The 20,257-nt window shown below is 37.8% G+C and overlaps 1 protein-coding gene across 3 annotated transcripts in view; it reads left to right on the top strand.

Moving 5' to 3' along the window:
• The window catches only part of ibtk (inhibitor of Bruton agammaglobulinemia tyrosine kinase), a 135,136-nt gene that overhangs the window by 50,042 nt on the left and 64,837 nt on the right, over positions 1–20,257 (top strand). For all 3 annotated transcript variants that reach the window (XM_039747832.1, XM_039747836.1, XM_039747835.1), the window contains exons 12-16: positions 10,781–11,377; positions 15,414–15,500; positions 15,761–15,843; positions 15,921–15,958; positions 19,000–19,096. In XM_039747832.1, the coding sequence (XP_039603766.1) occupies positions 10,781–11,377; positions 15,414–15,500; positions 15,761–15,843; positions 15,921–15,958; positions 19,000–19,096 (902 nt within the window). The remainder of the gene's footprint in view (positions 1–10,780; positions 11,378–15,413; positions 15,501–15,760; positions 15,844–15,920; positions 15,959–18,999; positions 19,097–20,257) is intronic.

The following is a 20,257-nucleotide window of genomic DNA, read 5'->3' as shown; positions in this document are numbered from 1 at the left end:
ATATATATATATATATATATATATAAAGAGGACTGTTTGACTTATGTTAGGTTGATTGCCCAGAGGGGACTGGGCGGTCTCTTGGTCTGGAACCCCTACAGATTTTTTTCTCCAGCTTTGGAGTTTTTTTTTTGTTTTTCTGTCCACCCTGGCCATCGGACCTTACTTATTCTATGTTAATTAATGTTGACTTATGTTTATTTTTTATTGTGTCTTCTATTTTTCTATTCATTTTGTAAAGCACTTTGAGCTACATTTTTTTGTATGAATATGTGCTATATAAATAAATGATTGATTGATACAGTGGTGTGAAAAACTATTTGCCCCCTTCCTGATTTCTTATTCTTTTGCATGTTTGTCACACAAAATGTTTCTGATCATCAAACACATTTAACCATTAGTCAAATATAACACAAGTAAACACAAAATGCAGTTTTTAAATGATGGTTTTTATTATTTAGGGAGAAAAAAAAATCCGAACCTACATGGCCCTGTGTGAAAAAGTAATTGCCCCCTTGTTAAAAAATAACCTAACTGTGGTGTATCACACCCGAGTTCAATTTCCGTAGCCACCCCCAGGCCTGATTACTGCCACACCTGTTTCAATCAAGAAATCACTTAAATAGGAGCTCCCTGACACAGAGAAGTAGACCAAAAGCATCTCAAAAGCTAGACCTCATGTCAAGATCCAAAGAACTTCAGGAACAAATCAGAACAGAAGTAATTGAGATCTATCAGTCTGGTAAAGGTTATAAAGCCATTTCTAAAGCTTTGGGACTCCAGCGAACCACAGTGAGAGCCATTATCCACAAATGGCAAAACATGGAACAGTGGTGAACCTTCCCAGGAGTGGCCGGCCCACCAAAATTACCCCAAGAGCGCAGAGACGACTCATCCGAGAGGTCACAAAAGACCCCAGAACAACGTCTAAAGAACTGCAGGCCTCACTTGCCTCAATTAAGGTCAGTGTTCACGACTCCACCATAAGAAAGAGACTGGGCAAAACGGCCTGCATGGCAGATTTCCAAGACGCAAACCACTGTTAAGCAAAAAAAACATTAGGGCTCGTCTCAATTTTGCTAAGAAACATCTCAATGATTGCCAAGACTTTTGGGAAAATACCTTGTGGACTGATGAGACAAAAGTTGAAATTTTTGAAAGGCAAATGTCCCGTTACATCTGGCGTAAAAGGAACACAGTATTTCAGAAAAAGAACATCATACCAACAGTAAAATATGGTGGTGGTAGTGTGGTGGTCTGGGGTTGTTTTCCTGCTTCAGGACCTGGAAGGCTTGCTGTGATAGATGGAACCATGAATTCTACGGTCTACCAAAAAATCCTGAAGGAGAATGTCCGGCCATCTGTTCGTCAACTCAAGCTGAAGCGATCTTGGGTGCTGCAACAGGACAATGACCCAAAACACACCAGCAAATCCACCTCTGAATGGCTAAAGAAAAACAAAATGAATTCTTTGGAGTGGCCTAGTCAAAGTCCTGACCTGAATCCAATTGAGATGCTATGGCATGACCTTAAAAAGGCGGTTCATGCTAGAAAACCCTCAAATAAAGCTGAATTACAACAATTCTGCAAAGATGAGTGGGCCAAAATTCCTCCAGAACGCTGTAAAAGACTCATTGCAAGTTATTGCAAAGGCTTGATTGCAGTTATTGCTGCTAAGGGTGGCCCAACCAGTTATTAGGTTCAGGGGGCAATTACTTTTCCACACAACTATTGTATACTATAACCGCCATGTAGGTTTGGATTTTTTTTCTTCCTCAATAATAAAAACCATCATTTAAAAACTGCATTTTGTGTTTACTTGTTTTTATATTTGACTAATGGTTAAATGTGTTTGATGATCAGAAACATTTTGTGTGACAAACATGCAAAAGAATAAGAAATCAGGAAGGGGGCAAATAGTTTTTCACACCACTGTATGTGTGTATATATATATATATATATATATATATATATATATGTTTGTATATATATATACTAGTAGAATACCAAGGCGCAAGATGGAGAAGTAGTGTGTTAAAGAAGTTATGAAAAAGAAAAGGAAAAATTTTAAAAATAACCTAACATTCTTTGCCTGAAAGAAAGTGAATGAAATAAGTATAATTGTAATAAATGTATAAAACAACAGCAGAAAAGCCGCAGATTAAATAAAGGAAATGGGTACTTGAACAGTAAACTAAGTGTAAAATACGTACACAATAAGTATAATAATCGTAACAAATGAACAATAAAACAGCGCAGAACCCGTGGATTAAATAAAAACGTTGCCTCGTTGGGGAAGCAACGATAAATGACTTTCGTATATGTCGTTCGTTTATAAAACAGCGCAGAAGCTGTGAGAAAGCTGCTTCCTTGTTGAAGCAAGGAAACAAATAAAGACACCGCAGCGAAGAATGGCCTTATATGGGAAGCCAGTCAATTACATGGGAGGCGTGGTGAGTTGCACAGCAGCCTTACATATGAATATGCTAAGTGTTGACTAAATAGAAGTTGAAAAGATATATTCTTTCAAATGTGATCGCGCTATTCAAACTTTCTGCGTTAAACGCATATTTTTTCATACGTCTCAAACCAAGGGGATGTGAGGCTAAAATAAATCGGGAAGCACACGTACATACTCAGTACATCCCCTCTCGGGAATCAAACTTCGGACGCCGCCGCTAGAGGCAAAGGCTCTACTATTAGCCACAGCGGTAGTTTGTCTATTTGAGCGTAGCAGTGTAATTCGGTTTTGTTCAGCACTCTTGGAACTGTTGCTTTTGTCTGCGCGACGCGCCAGTTCACGTGAGCCGCTGAATATGGTTTTATATGTCACTCGCTCGCTTCTAATTGTTTCGCTGCCTTCTTAATTATATAATGTATGTTTTCTTCATCGGTTTTTGGAGTTCTTCCTGGTTTTCTACGTACTGCGTGATTACGTGGGAGGCGTGATGATGTCACATCTAAACTCCTCCTCCACGCTTTTAAGCTCAACTCCATTATTACAGTATATGCAGAAAAATAGCTTCCAGTTATGACCATTATGCGTAGAATTTCGAAATGAAACCTGCCGAACTTTTGTAAGGAAGCTGGAAGGAATGAGCCTGCCAAATTTCAGCCTTCTACCAATACGGGAAGTTGGAGAATTAGTGATGAGTCAGTCAGTCAGTCAGTGAGGGCTTTGCCTTTTATTAGTATATATAATATTATATATATATACTCAGCAAAAAAAGAAACGTCCTCTGACTTTCAACTGGTTTTACTTTCAGTAAACTTAATGTGTAAATATTTGTATGAACACTACAAGAGTCAACACCATAAGACATAAACTAAAAATGTTTCACAATGTGTCCCTGAATGAAGGGAGGCTCAAAATCAAAATTACCAGTCAGTATCTGGTGTGGCCACCAGCTGCTTGAAGTACTGCAGTGCATCTCCTCCTCATGGACTGGACCAGATTTGTCAGTTCTTGCTGTGAGATGTTACCCCACTCTTCACCAAGGCAACTGCAAGTTCCTGGACATTTCTGGGGAATGGCCTAGCCTCACCCCGCGATCCAACAGGTCCCAGACGTGCTCAATGGGATTGAGATCCGGGCTCTTCCACTGCGAGGATGATCAGCTGTCCTTCCTGTCTCCCTGTAGCGCTGACTTAGGCGTCTCACAGTGCGGACATGGCAATTTATTGCCCTAGCCACATCAGCAGTCCTCATGCCTCCCTACAGCATGCCTAATGCACGCTCACGCAGATGAGCAGGGACCCTGGGCATCTTTCTTTGGGCGTTTTCACAGTCGGTAGACAAGTCTCTTTAGTGTCCTGCGTTTTTAGAACTGTGACCTTAAATGCCTACTTTCTGTAAGCTGTTAAGTTCTTAACGACCATTCCACAGGTGCATGTTAATTAATTGATTATGGTTAATTGAACATGCATGGAAAACATTGTTTAAAGCCTTTACAATGAAGATCTGTAAAGTTATTTGGATTTTTAAAACATTATTGTTGAAATACACAGTCCTGATAAAGGAACGTTTCTTTTTTTGTTGAATATAAATATATATATATATATATATATATATATATATATATATATATATATATATATAGCACTGGAGCCCAGCCGCCACACTAGGAAGTGCTGGGGGTAAGACGACAGGGGACACCCGGACGGCTTCCGGGTGCGCAGCCGGCACTTCCGCCACACTGGGGCGTGGCTACGGAGGAATACCGGGAAGCAGCTGGAGCCCATCCAGGTTCCTATTTAAGGAGCCGCCTCCCTCCAGTCATTGGTGGATGTCGGGTGGAAGTGGACAGAGCTGGAGAGTGGACTGGAGGCGGCCAGGAGAAAGGCACAAGGACTGTGAGGCCTGGACATTTGGGGGAACGGTGCAGGAGGCACCGGGAAGTGCACTAAAGTAGAACTTTGTTAAAATTGTATATAATTAAACATGTGTTGGGTGAATAACGATGTCCGTCTGTGTGTGTCCGGCCAGCACACTATATATATATATATATATATATATATATATATATATATATATATATATATATATATATATATATATATATATATATATATATATATATATATATATATATATATATATATACACATATACACACACACACACACACAAAAGAATTAAAGGAACACTTTTTAATCAGAGTATAGCATAAAATCAATGAAACTTATGGGATATTAATCTGGTCAGTTAAGTAGCAGAGGGGGTTGTTAATCAGTTTCAGCTGCTGTGGTGTTAATGAAATTAACAGATGCACTAGAGGGGCAACAATGAGATGACCCCCAAAACAGGATATATATATATATATATATATATATATATATATATATATATATATATATACATACATATACTGCTCAAAAAATTAAAGGAACACTTTGAAAACACATCAGATCTCAATGGGAAAAAGAAATCCTCCTGGATATCTATACTGATATAGACTGGGTAATGTGTTAGGAACGAAAGGATGCCACATCGTTTGATGGAAATGAAAATGATCAACCTACAGAGCCCTGAATTCAAAGACGCCCCAAAAATCAGAGTGAAAAAATTATGTCGCAGGCTAGTCCATTTTGCCAAAATTAAATTGCAGCAACTCAAAATTGTACGCAGCACTTTGTATGGCCCCTGTGTTCTTGTATACATGCCTGACAACATCGGTGCATGCTTCTAATGAGATGACAGATGGTGTTGTGGGGGATCTCCTCCCAGATCTGGACCAGGGCATCACTGCGTGTGTGTGTATAAACACGATAACTCAAAAACGCAACTAGATAGATGGATGAAATCTGGCATAGGGTTGTTACACCAGAATTGTTGATCAGCATTAACTTTTGGGCCAAATCCATTAACCGGAAGCGGTACTTTACCTGAACACATACTGGATTTTTTTTATTCATGCAGCTGTATTCATGCAGTCCATTTTATTCAACTTTACTTTTATAATGATTGTTCATTATATTAATTTGATTTGATTTGTTGACGATGGTTCTTTATTGTACATAATATAATCATTGTCTTGCGGTTTATTCCTTAAATATCCATCCCCATATCAGAGTACACGAGAAAGTCTAGGACAACTCTAGATTTTTGAAAATAAAACGGCACTGATCGAGAGACTGACAATGTCAACATACAAGATCAGTATTTTGTTAAAGCTGACCAATCACTATTGCTTTAAAAACATCGTTTAACAATGAAGCAATGCAAACTTTGTAAAATCCCTGAATTGGCAACGTGTCTACTGAACTACAGGTAGGTGGGGGAAGCGAATCTGCCAATTGGTGAAAAGCTAAACATACTAATTTGTTTTTGTATTTACACTATATATATTCATTTATCTTTTATAGTTCATATTCACAGCTCAAAATACCATATATTGTGACAATAATCCAGTAACAGAATTATGCTTTAAAATATCTATTTTTTCAATGTTTCTCTCTCTCTCTCTCAAAACAGATAGTTGAAATATCATATTCATTTTGTTCTTAACATTAGCCATATCATACATATTGCACACCAGGGAGTTTTCCTGCCTTGCATACAAACTTGCTTGGGTAGGCTCCAGGTTCCTGTGATCCTGCTCGGGATAAACAGGTTTAGATAATGTATAGATTGTTCTTGTATAGATTGTTCTTAATCTCAGATTTGGTCTCTGTCGTTTTGTGCCTGTCCATATACCTATTACCTGCTATTGCTCTGCTCATTATGGGTTTATTGTTCTTATGGTGGGCCTTTCAAGTCTCACTGCCCTAACCTTCACACTACATGCTTGTTTTTCTTTGTTTCCATCAATACAGCTAGGTGGGGTCTGCACACTCATTCAAGCCTAAGACCCCTGTTCTTCCTTAACCCCCGTGATTTTCATGGTCAAACCTGTCAGAGCACAGTAGAATCTCTTTTCTTATTTTTTTATATCTTTCCAGGCCTGCAGGTGCAAAATTCTGTCTATAAATTGTTTGTGCCTGAGACCAATATGGCTGGTAGAAAATAACAAAGCTCAGTGTTTGTGATTTTTGAATGAAATATTGAAGGCATTCATTATAAGCACTTTGTTGTTGGAGCATGATATGTTGTGTACTGTAGACGTTTAGTGTAAAAAACTCTCACACCTTAAAATTCACCTAAAGTTCATTACAAATTGGCCCATTCTGGGCAATAAAAGGAAAAGACAAAAGTGCCAACAGTCAGCGCAGATTTGTTCAGCACAAATGGCATAAAGATATTTTAAAAATTATAAAATTGTGTAAAATTGTTCATATTCAGTACTTGGTTTTGGTTATGCTTGTTTTTATCAGACAAAAGCAAAACCAAATAGTAAAGTGTGTTGTGTAGTGTAGCCAGGTTCCACTAACATTAAATTCATATTATATCCAAACCCGTTAAGTGTATAGTTCTGTCTCATTGTGACACAAAAACTAAACTCCATAGTAGCTCTTTAACCATACTATAATTACTAAAACTAAAACTGAAACTAATATATATAAAAATAAAATAAAAATGTCTTTGTAAAATAAAAACTAAATTAAAACTAAAAATACATGATGAAGGAAAACTAAAACTAAACTGAATTTCCAAGTAAGGTCAGAAAAAATATAGAAATAAAAATTAATATAAAAAGGCAAAACTATAATAACCTTGGTGTGCATGTTAATACATCATTTTAGCATGCATTGTTGCACATACACATTTATGCATCTTCATGCACTAATGTTTTCATAAGTCTACCTGATATTTTGTATGAAGGAAAGTTTTTTTTCTTTGGGTTTGGTAGTACAGTGCCTGGTTTGCAAATTATGATTGCAGTCCTGAAGATGTATCAGAGGCAGACACTATATTGGGTGCGTTCCTTCATGGTGCTTGGAGTATGCATGTGATCAGCCTTCTCTTAAGGAAATGGGAAACAGGTAAGGACTGTTCCTAGAGAATGGTTGGAGTGGGCTTCATGTGTTTTGTGTTCCTATAGAAAAAGCACACTGAGGCTTCCTTCACACTTATATTGTAACAGCTACACTCACTCTGAGACTACGGCAAGTTACACATTCTGGTAAAGCTGAATTGAAGTCCAGACTTGGCCATGCCAAACTGCATTTTCCTTTAAATCTCTAACCCTACCTCTACACAGATACCCTAGTCAACGAACAAAGAAAATCAGATAAATAAGTCAAAATAAGAGTTTACCAAATGTAAAGTGAATAAATTAAAAAGTTGAAATATTAAACACTGTAGAATTCCCCAATCCTGAAAAAATGCAATTACGTTCAATGATAAAGACAGAAATACAAATTGGTTCCATATCACCTTTGCCTTAACTACACAAGTAATTATGAAACAAAGAGCTAACAACTACAAACGTCTTCTTTCGGCTGCTCCCGTTAGGGGTTGCTACAGTGCATCACCAGCTCTATCCTTGGCATCCTTCTCCCAATATACCCAGTATCTCTCCTCTGCAAATGTCCAAACTAACGCAATCTCGCCTCTCTGACTTTGTCTCCCAACCGTCCAACTTGAGCGGACCCTCTGATATAGTCATTTCTAATCCTATCCATCTTCATCACACCCAGTGCAAATCTTAGCATCTTTAACTCTGCCACCTCCAGCTCTGTCTCCTGCTTTCTGGTCAGTGCCACTGTCTCCAACCCATATAACATAGCTGGTCTCACTACCATCCTGTAGACCTTCCCTTTCACTCTTGCTGATATTGTCTGTCACAAATTACTCCTGACACTCTTCTCCACTCATTCCACCCTGCCTGCACTCTCTTTTTCACCTCTCTTTCACAATCCCCATTACTCTGTACTGTTAATCCCAAGTATTTAAACTCATCCACCTTCACCAACTCTACTCCCAGCATCCTCACTAATCCACTAACCTCCCTCTCATTTACACACATGTATTCTGTCTTGTTCCTACTGACCTTCATTCTTCACCTCTCCAGGTTTTCCTCAACCTGCTCCCTTATATCGCTACAGATCATAATGTCATCAGCAAACATCATAGTCCATGGGGACTCCTGTCTAATCTCATCTGTCAACCTGTCCATCACCATTGCAAATAAGATAGGGCTCAGAGCCAATCCCGATGTAATCCCACCTCCAACTTGAATGCATCCGTCACTCGTACCGCAGACCTCACCACTGTCGCACTTCCCTCGTACATATCCGTTGCAACTCTTATGTACTTCTCTGCCAACCCTGACTTCCTCATACAATACCACAGCTCCTCTCGAGGCACCCTGTTATATGCTTTCTCCAGTTTCACAATGACGCAATGCAACTCCTTCTGACCTTCTCTAAACTTCTCCATCAACATCCTCAGAGCAAACATTGCATCTGTGGTACTCTTTCTTGGCATGAAACCATACTGCTGCTCACTAATCATCACTTCACTTCTTAGCCTAGCTTCCACTACTCTTTCCCATAACTTCATGCTGTGGCTCATCAATTTTATTCCCCTGTAGTTACTGCATACCTGCACATCCCCCTTATTCTTAAATATCGGCACCAGTACACTTCTTCTCCACTCCTCAGGCATCCTCTCACTTTCCAAGATTTCATTAAACAATCTGGTTAAAAACTCCACTGCCAGCTCTCCTAGACACCTCAATGCTTCCATAGGTATGTCATCTGGAACAGAGGCCTTTCCATTTTTCATCCTCTTCATAGCTGTCCTTATTTCCTCCTTGCTAATCCATTGCACTTCCTGATTCACTATCTCCACATCATCCAACCTCTTCTCTCTCTCGTTCTCTTCATCATCAGCCTCTCAAAGTACTCCTTCCATTTGCTCAACACACTCTCCTCGCTTGTAAGTACATTTCCATCTTTATCCTTTATTACCCTAACTTGCTGCACATCTTTCCCAATTTGATCCTTCTTTCTAGCCAATCGATAAGGTCCTTTTCTCCCTCCTTAGTGTCCAACCTCTCATACAATTCATGATATGCCTTTTCTTTAGCCTTCGCCACCTCTCTCTTCACCTTGCACCTTATCTACTTTCTGCATCTCTCTCTTTGCCATCCTCTTCCTCTGTATACTCTCCTGTATTTCCTCATTCCACCACCAGGTTTCCTTTTCCTCCTTTCTCTTTCCAGATGTCACGCCAAGCACACTTCTTGCTTTTACCCATACTACATCTGCTGTAGTTTCCCAGCTGTCTGGTAACTCTTTACTGCCACCCCGTGCCTGTCTCACTTCCTCCCTAAACTCAACATTGCAGTCTTCCTTTTTCAACTTCCACCATTTGATCTTTGGCTCTGCCCTCACTCTCTTCCTCTTCTTGATCTCCAACATCATCCTACAGACCACCATCCTAAGCTGCTTAACTACACTTTCCCCTGCCACCACTTTGCATAGTACTTACAAGGAATGAAGTATACCTGTAGATAGGACTTGGCAAATCCAAACGATGAAATGAAAATGGATGACCCAGTTCAAATTGGGTTATTCTGAATTGTAAACCAAAACAACCTCACCAGTGAGTCTAGAAAGCAGACTGACAGCTTATAGGTATTGGATGACAAAAAAGTCCAAAAACTTTACTGCTGTGTATCTGAATGAGAGGTGATGATATGTCATTCTTTTTTGTGAGCAATAGCAGTATTTAAATTTAAAGTGACCACTCCAGCCTCCCCAAAAGCAAAATGCTGTGTTTTGCCCTATTCTTTGCACAATTAGTATGGATAGACTTTACAGCAAGCAGTATTCCGGTTTTAGACAGACAGACTGCTAAAGGTGAGTGTGCAGATTTTTCTAATAGCTCCCTACTCCTTCTTGTGATCGGAAAAGATGTACATGTACATTTCATTCCCAATCTCTTTATTTTGGTTTATTATTTCTTTATGTAAGTCTGTCAGTTTGCTTTAATATAGCTGTCTTAAAACCCTTTTTTATCTAGGTACAATTGGAAACGTTTGTTCTATGTTTTACATTTGACATTTTTTTTTTTACCTGAATTGGAATTAAATGGGACTCTGAGAACCCTATTTTCCATTTTTGATCTGGCCACATAAACCATTTCACAGAAAATGTTAATACAGCATAGTAATGCTGAAAATCAAAGCATATACATTAAGTTCATTTTTTGTGCAAATACAGGGGAAAATTGTTTTCATTGCATTTAACTTGCATATAATTCTAAGTTTACTTCTACTTCTTGAAAAGTTCATATGTTAATGAGGTAATTATGACAATTTATTCAGAATGTGTTGTTTTTCTGATGCTCACTTGTATTTATGTAACCATCACTGTTCTTGTTTTCTTTCAGTTTATATGAAATTCCCAGTGTGTCTTCATCTACCTTTTCTGAAGATTTTAACTGCTTGCTTACAGAAGCAGACGAGATGGATAATATTCATGATTTAACATTGCAAGTGAAAAACAGGACTTTCCCAGTACATAAGTACATTCTTTCCATGAGGTCAGATTATTTCAGGAAGTATTTTCATCCAGGATCACAACTGCTGTTGCCTGGCGATCTAGAGTGTAATGAAGATACATTGGGATGTGCTATATTTTCTGTTGAAAATGTCCAGGCAGACATATTTAAGTATCTTTTGCAGTTCATTTATACAGACAGCTGTGACTTTCTTATTGATGGTTTCATAGTTGGAACACAGTTAAATGAAATGAAGAATGACTATCTGGATCCTCTAATTTCTAATTTGCAAAAGACTGATTTCAATCAAAATTTGAAAGGCATGTCTGCTTATGAAGTTTATCAGAACCGTCAAGTAGTTGTTGGTAATGAGAAAGGTAAAGCCAAAAACATAAAAAAATGCAAGTGCGTCAATGAGGAAACGAATCCCGTGAAAATGCTGCAGAGTATAGCGAAGAAATATGGAGTCACTAGCTTGGCTGCACGGTAAGAAGTAGTATTTATTTATTTATGATATTTACGTACTGTTAAAATTGAGTTCACACACTTCATTAAATTGCAATGCACTTAAATGGTAATAATAGTTTCAGATTCGTCAAAATAATGATGGAAGACGTTGACCTGTTGATGTGCCAGTTCTTTGTCATGTTTTGAAAGTTGCTGTTCCAAATCCTCAATCCAATTGCTAATAACTGGCCATCACACTGAATAGATTTTAGTCCACCTTTCCAAATGTTGTATATTGTAAGATGACCTCATAACTCATTTTGCCTCCTTTAAGTTTATATTGTCCTTATATTTAAGAAATACAAAAATTCCATTAAGGAAATCTTTATTTTAGTTATTTGAAAAACAGTTACATTTATCTTACAAACAAATTCAAAACTTTAGTTCTGTCACAGTACTTCTGTAATGTTGTTATGAACTGCTGCTTTATCCATTTTGACTAAGTGTCTTGTTTTAAAGTCTGCACACTTAACACTAGAATAACCAGAGCCTACGAAAAAACTCGTAATTCCGTCCCACCTTAAACCGCTTCTTAAATCCCTTCACACCTCTCCGCCAGCGTCCTTTGTCTTCTAAATGTGCTGATAAAGAGAAGCTAGGAGCAGCCGGCTATTCCATCCCCCCACCAATTTAGAACGTGCACAAACTTCTCCCAGCTGATGTCTTGATTGAGTATCTGGGAGTGAAGAAAAGTTTTAGAGTGGAAATAATAGATCGTTATTTGGAACACACGCATTTCATGTCTGTTCCGTTTCTACAGTAATCTATGTCAACACATTGTTAAAACAGAAACGTTTTTTATATTCTAGTAGTAGATGACAAAATGTAGGCATAAACTAGATAGATAGATAGATACTTTATTAATCCCAAGGGGAAATTCACATAATCCAGCAGCAGTATACTATATAATGTATGAAGCTTGAAGTCCAAATAGCAAAGAAACATTTTCACAAGAATAACACAATTGCGATTTTATTCAAAAGTATAACTGCAGAAACAAAAAGCCGCCTTAACATGCGACATTGACAGCAGTTTATTGTAACTGCCTCCGTGGTTCAATAGAATCACTTCCCGCTTGGGAATCAAAAGGTCACGAGTTTGATCCTGCGCCACTCCATTTTGAGAAGTAAACTGCTCTTAGTCTTACTGTTTTAGAATAAAAGCATACATTTGATTTCAGTCTGTAACAGCCGGTGCAATTTATGATCCTTGTAAAGGTTAGCTTTTTTTTAATTCACTTTTCATTCTCTCAGTCGCGTTCAGAATCAATCCATACAACCCCATTTGACACAGCTGTTTTCACTAAAGACGCGCTATAGCTCTGCAGTGTACCACGATGCATACTAACGCCCCAAAGGGTTCTGACACACAAACGCTGGCGAAGCTGCCTTCTTTGTATCTCACCGTCACTTGCTTTTCTTTTTATTCAGTTTTATTGAGTGTTCCTGCCAGTCCCCGCATGTTGCTGTATGCTGTTTCTTTTGTACTCCAGGACATGCAGAGGACAGAATGGTAAAGACCATTAACTTTGGTGCTATATGCAATAATCAGACACTCCCCATCTGCCCGTGTCGTTCAAACACAGGAACATATGTTGGTGTTAAAGTATAACAAAAGTGCACTTTTTCCATCGCCTTTTCCTGTAAGAAGCAATGTACACACTTCTCTCTATGCTGTGGTTTCTATTACACACCTGAAAGAAAGAGACAATACTTGTGAAAATATAATCGCACTAATGCAATATTATTTGAAAACGAACAGCATCAGATCGGGTGTGAATTTATGCAGGAACTGGAAATTCTCTGATGCAGGACCTTCCCCCAGGGAAGAAAGTAGCCTACAGTGTCAGGTGCTCATTCAGTGTAATAGGAACCATAGCACAGAGAGTTGTGTGCACTGCAACAAGTACATGTGTCATAAATGTAGGAAGGACGGTCCTTGGGTGTGTGGGAACTGTTAATATTTGAATGTGATGATTTTATATAGCATGGAATGAAAATCAGCACTTCTTAGCATTGCACCATGCAAGCTGTCGTATCAATCGCCTACTGTAACTTGCTTTCTTTTTTCTTCGGTTATACAGGTAGTTTTGAATAAAAGTGCACTTGTTTTGTTTGCGAAATGAAGTGTCTGTGTGCACTTTTCGTGGCATTACACGTGTATTTTTTGAGCATGCCCGTTTGAGCAGTATAAAAAGTATTGAAAAGTATAACAAAACAACGGGCAGATGGGGAGTGTCTGATGATTGCATATAGCACCGAAGTTACTGCTTTTTACCATTCTCTCCTCTGCATGCCCTGGAGTACAAACGAAACAGAATACAGGCGCTATAGCTCTGCGTTGTACCACGATGCATACTAACGCACCCCAAAGGGTTCTGACACACAGACGCTGGCGAAGCTGCCTTCTTCGTATCTCACCGTCACTTGATTTTCTTTTTATTCAGTTTTATTGAGTGTTCCTGCCAGTCCCCGCATGTTGCTGTATGCTGGATATTTTCACAAGTATTGTCTCTTTCTTTCAGGTGTGTAATAGAAACCACAGCATAGAGAGAAGTGTGTACATTGCTTCTTACAGGAAAAGGCGAACGGAAAAAGTGCACGTAAATAAAAGTGCACTTTTGTTATACTTTAACACCAACATATGTTCCTGTGTTTGAACGACACGGGCAGATGGGGAGTGTCTGATTATTGCATATAGCGCCAAAGTTACTGCTCTTTACCATTCTGTCCTCTGCATGTCCTGGAGTACAAAAGAAACAGCATACAGCAACATGCGGGGACTGGCAGGAACACTCAATAAAACTGAATAAAAAAAGCAAGTGACAGTGAGATACGAAGAAAGCAGCTTCGCCAGCGTTTGTGTGTCAGAACCCGTTGGGGCGAAGCGTTAGTATGCATCGTGGTACACTGCAGAGCTATAGCGCGTCTTTAGTGAAAACAGCCGTGTCAGATGGGGTTGTATGGATTGATTCTGAACGCGACTGAGAGAATGAAAAGTGAATTAAAAAAAAAAAGCTAACCTTTACAAGGATCATAAATTGCACCGGCTGTTACAGACTGAAATCAACAACAACATTTATTTATATAGCACATTTTCATACAAACAGTAGCTCAAAGTGCTTTACATATTAAAGAATAGAAAAATGAAAGACATAATTATAAAAAATAAATCAACATTAACATCGAATAAGAGTAAGGTTCAATGGCCAGGGGGCTTTTATGTATGCTTTTATTCTAAAACAGTAAGACTAAGAGCAGTTTACTTCTCAAAATGGAGTGGCGCAGGATCGAACTCGTGACCTTTTGATTCCCAAGCAGGAAGTGATTCTATTGAACCACGGAGGCAGTTACAATAAACTGCTGTCAATGTCGCATGTTAAGGCGGCTTTTTGTTTCTGCAGTTATATTTTTGAATAAAAGCGCAATTGTGTTATTCTTGTGAAAATGTTTCTTTGCTATTTAGACTTCAGGCTTCATACATTATATAGTTTATGCCTACATTTTGTCATCTACTACTAGAATATAAAAAACGTTTCTGTTTTAACAATGTGTTGACACAGATTACTGTAGAAACGGAACAGACATGAAATGCGTGTGTTCCAAATAAAGATCTATTATTTCCACTCTAAAACTCCACTTCACTCCCAGATACTCAATCAAGGCATGAGCTGGGAGAAGTTTGTGCACGTTCTAAATTGGTGGGGGGATGGAATAGCCGGCTGCTCCTAGCTTCTCTTTATCAGCACATTTAGAAGACAAAGGGCGCTGGCGGAGAGGTGTGAAGGGATTTAAGAAGCAGTTTAAGGTGGGACGGAATTACGAGTTTTTTCGTAGGCTCTGGTAATTCTAGTGTTAAACTAACAACTTGCTTTGTAGTTCCCTTAAATTCTAATGCTGCTTTGCATATAATGTATCTGTTTAAAAAGACTTCACTTTTTCAAATAAAAGATGGCCATTCTTTATATTTATCTGAAGGTTTGATTTAATTCTTATCTTACTCTTTTTTGAAATAGTCTGGATGGTGTCAAATTCGATAAAGGAAAAGTAATTGTATTGCACAAGAAGACTGGAAACAAACCAAAGTTTCATCAAAAACAATGGTATTTCTATTTTGATACATATGAAATATATCTTTTTCTGTTTTAGTTTAATTGGCCACATGTACAATCAGCATTTGACTCATTTTTAGCATACAACACCCCAACATTAAAACTTATATACACATATGTATTTTTTGTGATGCTGCATATATTAAAAACAAATATAGTTTGCCATGAGAGGATATTTGAGACGTGATGTAAATAGGCCAATTTTAAATTTGTTTTGAGAACAACTTGTTTCTTTTCTTTCTAATGCTCAGCCCCTACCTGTGTGATGTGACTTTACGATCAAAAGATGGGAAAGAATTTCCTTGTCATAAATGTGTACTTTGTGCTAGGCTAGGTATGTATTTTTCCTCAAAACTGTATATTTATTGTGTTTTGTTATTAGTAAGCTAATTCAATTCTTTTTGATTGTAGAATATTTCCGAAGTATGTTGAGCAGTTCATGGATTGAGGTAAGGTTATTTTCAGACACAATAATTTTAAGTAGTGGAATATTTACTGAAGTCATTCCTGAAAGCTGATTTTATTTGTTTTCTGTATTCACGCATACATTTGAAATACAGTATATTACCTAGGTCTGGTTTACCTCCAAGATCGGGAGTAACACTAGATAAAGTATGTTCTCAAAAGGAGCAACCGTTTTTTTCCACTTTTCCATAAACATAACCCATTTAAAGTGCTAAAATAATTGAAACATAAATACATTTTTTTTTTTCCATTCATGTGCTTGTAAAACTGTTTTTTGTGAGTATTGCAGTATCAGTAAGTTGAACTCTACAAATTAAGCCATTCTGTTACATTCCAATTCCTTCTGTGGAATTCCCACATTGTGTCAAGATGGAGCAGAGATAGAATTCCCTCATTCTGTCCTGACTCTCATAGTAGGCAATGCCCAAGGAGAATCCTAACATAATGGTCAAACCATCTCAACTAGCTCCTTCCAATGGAAACACAGAGCAGTTTTATTCCGTTTCTAAACTCTTCACTCTGTGAGCCCAGCAACAGTGCACAGGAACTGCAATTCAGTGCTAATACTCACAGTCTCATGATTTAGGTCACTACTTGGCTTTCATGACCAAACATGAAACTGGGGATGTGTATTATTGGTAAATCAAAAGCTTTGTGCATGTCTTAGAGTAAGCACAAATTTAAAATGCTTTTATCAACAGGATAATTACCTTGTAAATACTTTTTAAAATTATGCTTATAAAAATGTGTGACTTATGAAAGCTTTTTAAGAAATCACACTTAATAACTCGGAAATGGACAATTTTAACTAAATATGGTACCGTAGATACTCATGTATAAGTCGAAAAATTTATGCCTTAAAATTCATTCAAAAACACAAAGTCGACCTATCCACGGGGCAACACTAATTTCATTAAATAATTCTTTAAACTGTAAAATACCACACTTGAATTTGAACATTAGCTTTTGCAGGTTTTGGATAACAAACATACCATTAGCTGCCAGTAGATTGTGGTAACCAGAAACATACAGTATTTTGGACCATAAGGTGCACCGGATTTTAAAGCGCAATATCAATGAATGGGTCTCGATCCCGCTGTCATAAGAATCTACATTTGTTACATACGAAATTGGATCGGTACCGGATTGGTACCGGAGGTGTGCGGTCGAATCCCTGAGTAATACTCTTCACAAAACAGTTCAGGCTTTATAGAGACCGAGTCCGCATGTTCTCGGAGTTCGGTCCACGCCATCTGTACGAAAGGGTTACAATGGCACTCACGTTCGCGTCCGACAATCCCATCCTCGACACTTTTCTCCCAGTTTACTAGTGGAAAACGGTGGGACATAGTTTCCTCTTGCGTGGGCGATGTCCTAAAGGGGTTGGTGCTAACTGCGGTGGCTTTGGAAAACTCTGCTTCCATGTCAGCGTCTACCCCTAGTTTTGTCGACATTCACAGTTTCCTAGTTACACACTCCACCGAGAGAATGCACCAATTTTCTTTCAGTTTTACAAGCTTCGTGTCACTCACTAGTGCTGGCAGGAATAATCCCGGATGAGCCCCCAGTGTTACCTTTCCTGCCTGTCTCCGGACCGTGGTTGGGGTGACGCAGGGAGCTTCTCCTTCTTCGTGTCCAGTGGTGTGAAGCTCCAGGGCCAGAGCAACGTGCTCTGGGGTAAAACCCTGTCCCTGAGTTCCCTTCTCCTAATTTACAGCAGGGAGTGACACACAAGGCTTGACTGCTCAATGGTTGACTTTATTATCTCCTTCTTTTTAAGGTGCCTGTTTTAGCTTAACAGAGACCAAAAACACAAGAGCCCCACCATGCCGTCAACATACACTCAATCCCAAAACTCCACCCACCAAAACCCCGACAACTCCACCCACATCCAACATTCAGTATAATTGGGATGTCAGGCTGCTATTTTAAGCTCTGATCCCAACAAGAGTCAGACTTTGAAGGATTTGAAGAAGACACTTAGGGCCACTTTATTATATGCGAGGGATTTGAATACGAATTTAATTGAAATATTCTAACTGTAAGTAAATGAATAAAAATGTTTTTGGAGTTTTAATTTTGGCCTACTAAAATTCTTCAAAGATTAAAATGTTGAAAGTCTGGGCCCAGGTACATTGGGTATAATTATGAAATTCAAAGAATGTGATAGGCTGTCAAGCTTTACCCTTGACTTAAATGCGGGTCATAACAAATTTCATAATTTTCGGCTTAAACAATACACTCGACTTATCTGCGAGGTCGACTAATAGGTGAGTATCTACGGTAATTTTCTCAATGTTGAGTAGATATCAATGCTGAGTAAATATATTTAATATAGTTAACATCATATCTGATTCTTAATTCACATGAAAGTTTGCAAAACAAAATGTAGAATGAGAACCAGTAGCTCTGCAAATTTTAATAATAAGTTTGCAACTAATCACATGAGATCATTTGTAGCTGCAGTTTGCATCAAACCTGCAGATGAAAAAAATGCGGCCTACTGTAGACTATTTTTTCTCTGTGTATTATTTGAATAGACTTTTAACTTAGAATCACATGTTTTGTAATGGGTACAAGTCACTTAAAAGGTGTGAAGACTTCAAACCTTCATTGGCTGCTCTATCTTTTGAGCACCATTTCCAATTGAAATGCAGTCATGTTAGATAAAGACAATGCAAAGCAATGACTTGTCAGGTTTGTTTTAGGTTTCACTTTAGACTGGACATGTCCAAAGAAAAAAAAAAGAAATGAGTGTTGTGTAGGGATAAAACTTTTTGTCTTTTGGATGTATCACTTCTGTTATTGGAGGTGCTAGCTTTGACAGGTTCAGTTTCAAGCTGCACTACTTAGCCAAAATTGTTGCTTGAGCTTTGAATGAAACTTAACACATGTTTAATGTGTCTCTGTCTTCAGATATTTACTCGTAATACATGAAAAACATTACAATGAAGTTGTTTGTTATGGCTGAACAACCTCTTTTGTATTTTAATATGCCCTTTTATGTCATCTTCTATTTATTTAGGCAACTAGCTGCTCTGTAGTGGAGATGCCAATCTCTGCAGATGTGCTTCAAGTTATAGTGGACTATGTCTATACAGATGAGGCGCCTGCTATCAAAGGTACTTTAAGAATGATTTTGGAGTGTAGTTATTGTTTATCTGGACATTTTATCCAGTAATATGAATTATAAAAATGAAGAGGACAATATTTTTATTTTACCAGGTAATTTGCATTTTTCAGTCAGAGTAATGTAGCCTATGTTATCTTCCAGTTAAAAAAAAAAAATGTATCTGCTTGCCCCCTCCTGCTATATTTGGAAAGAATCCACAACCTTAGACCTGTTCAAAATAGTCAGAGGGTCATCTGTTTAGAAGGAGTCCAGACCAAGACTTGCTAATTGGTAGCTCACTGAAGCCTGGCTATGTCAAATAATAATAGACTGGTGCTTGTCAACACAAGATAAATGGTTTGTATCTTTTAGTAATTTGATCATGTATATACAACAGCATAAAACAAAAGTAAAAAAAAAATGCATAAATTCATTAGGCTATCTATGTTGTAATAACTGCCTTTAGGTCAATATTAGTTATACCTTTAGATATATATTTATATTTCCCATCATAGTTCATCATAGTTTATTCTATTTTATTATTTTAAATTGTGTTGTCCTTGTCTGTTTCATCAGTACTACAAAGGCAATTTCTTCACATTTTAGGATACCCAACCAATAAAATAAAATTGAATTGCATGTTTTCATGGATTATTTTAAGTTTTTGTTTTGTCTCCATAGTGATGTTCTATAAAATTTTGTAGCTGTGGTTTTTATCTTTCACTACCAATCTTTTCAAAATTTCCTGATGTATTGACCAATAAATATATAATTAAACAAGTGACAAGACACATAACCTCTGAGGACAGCTCCAAAGAGTGATCAAAGCTTTTTCAGCCAGAACCTTTACCCAAAAGAGTTTTTTCTATGTCACCAAATTTAAATTGTATCTAGTGAAATATGTGAATTTAAAGTTTCTGGAATATATACTTTATAATGCAAGTTTAAAAACAATTTATCCAAGCCCACTTGGATTCAAAAAATTGTAAAACCAAGTATTCTTTTATCATTGAATTTTGAAATCAATATACCTTTGGAGAAGTATTCTCACCTAGTCAGTATATACTAGGGCCAGTTACCATATTTATGCCTCAGTTAAGACATGGACTGTGATGTTACGAGGTGAGACACAAAAATAACCGAACTGGGCTTGGGGCTTTCCTGGAGAACC

This window comes from Polypterus senegalus, chromosome 3 (genome assembly GCF_016835505.1).
Source record: "Polypterus senegalus isolate Bchr_013 chromosome 3, ASM1683550v1, whole genome shotgun sequence".
NCBI classification, from domain to species: domain Eukaryota; kingdom Metazoa; phylum Chordata; class Cladistia; order Polypteriformes; family Polypteridae; genus Polypterus; species Polypterus senegalus.
This window is presented reverse-complemented; position numbering and strand designations above follow the sequence as displayed.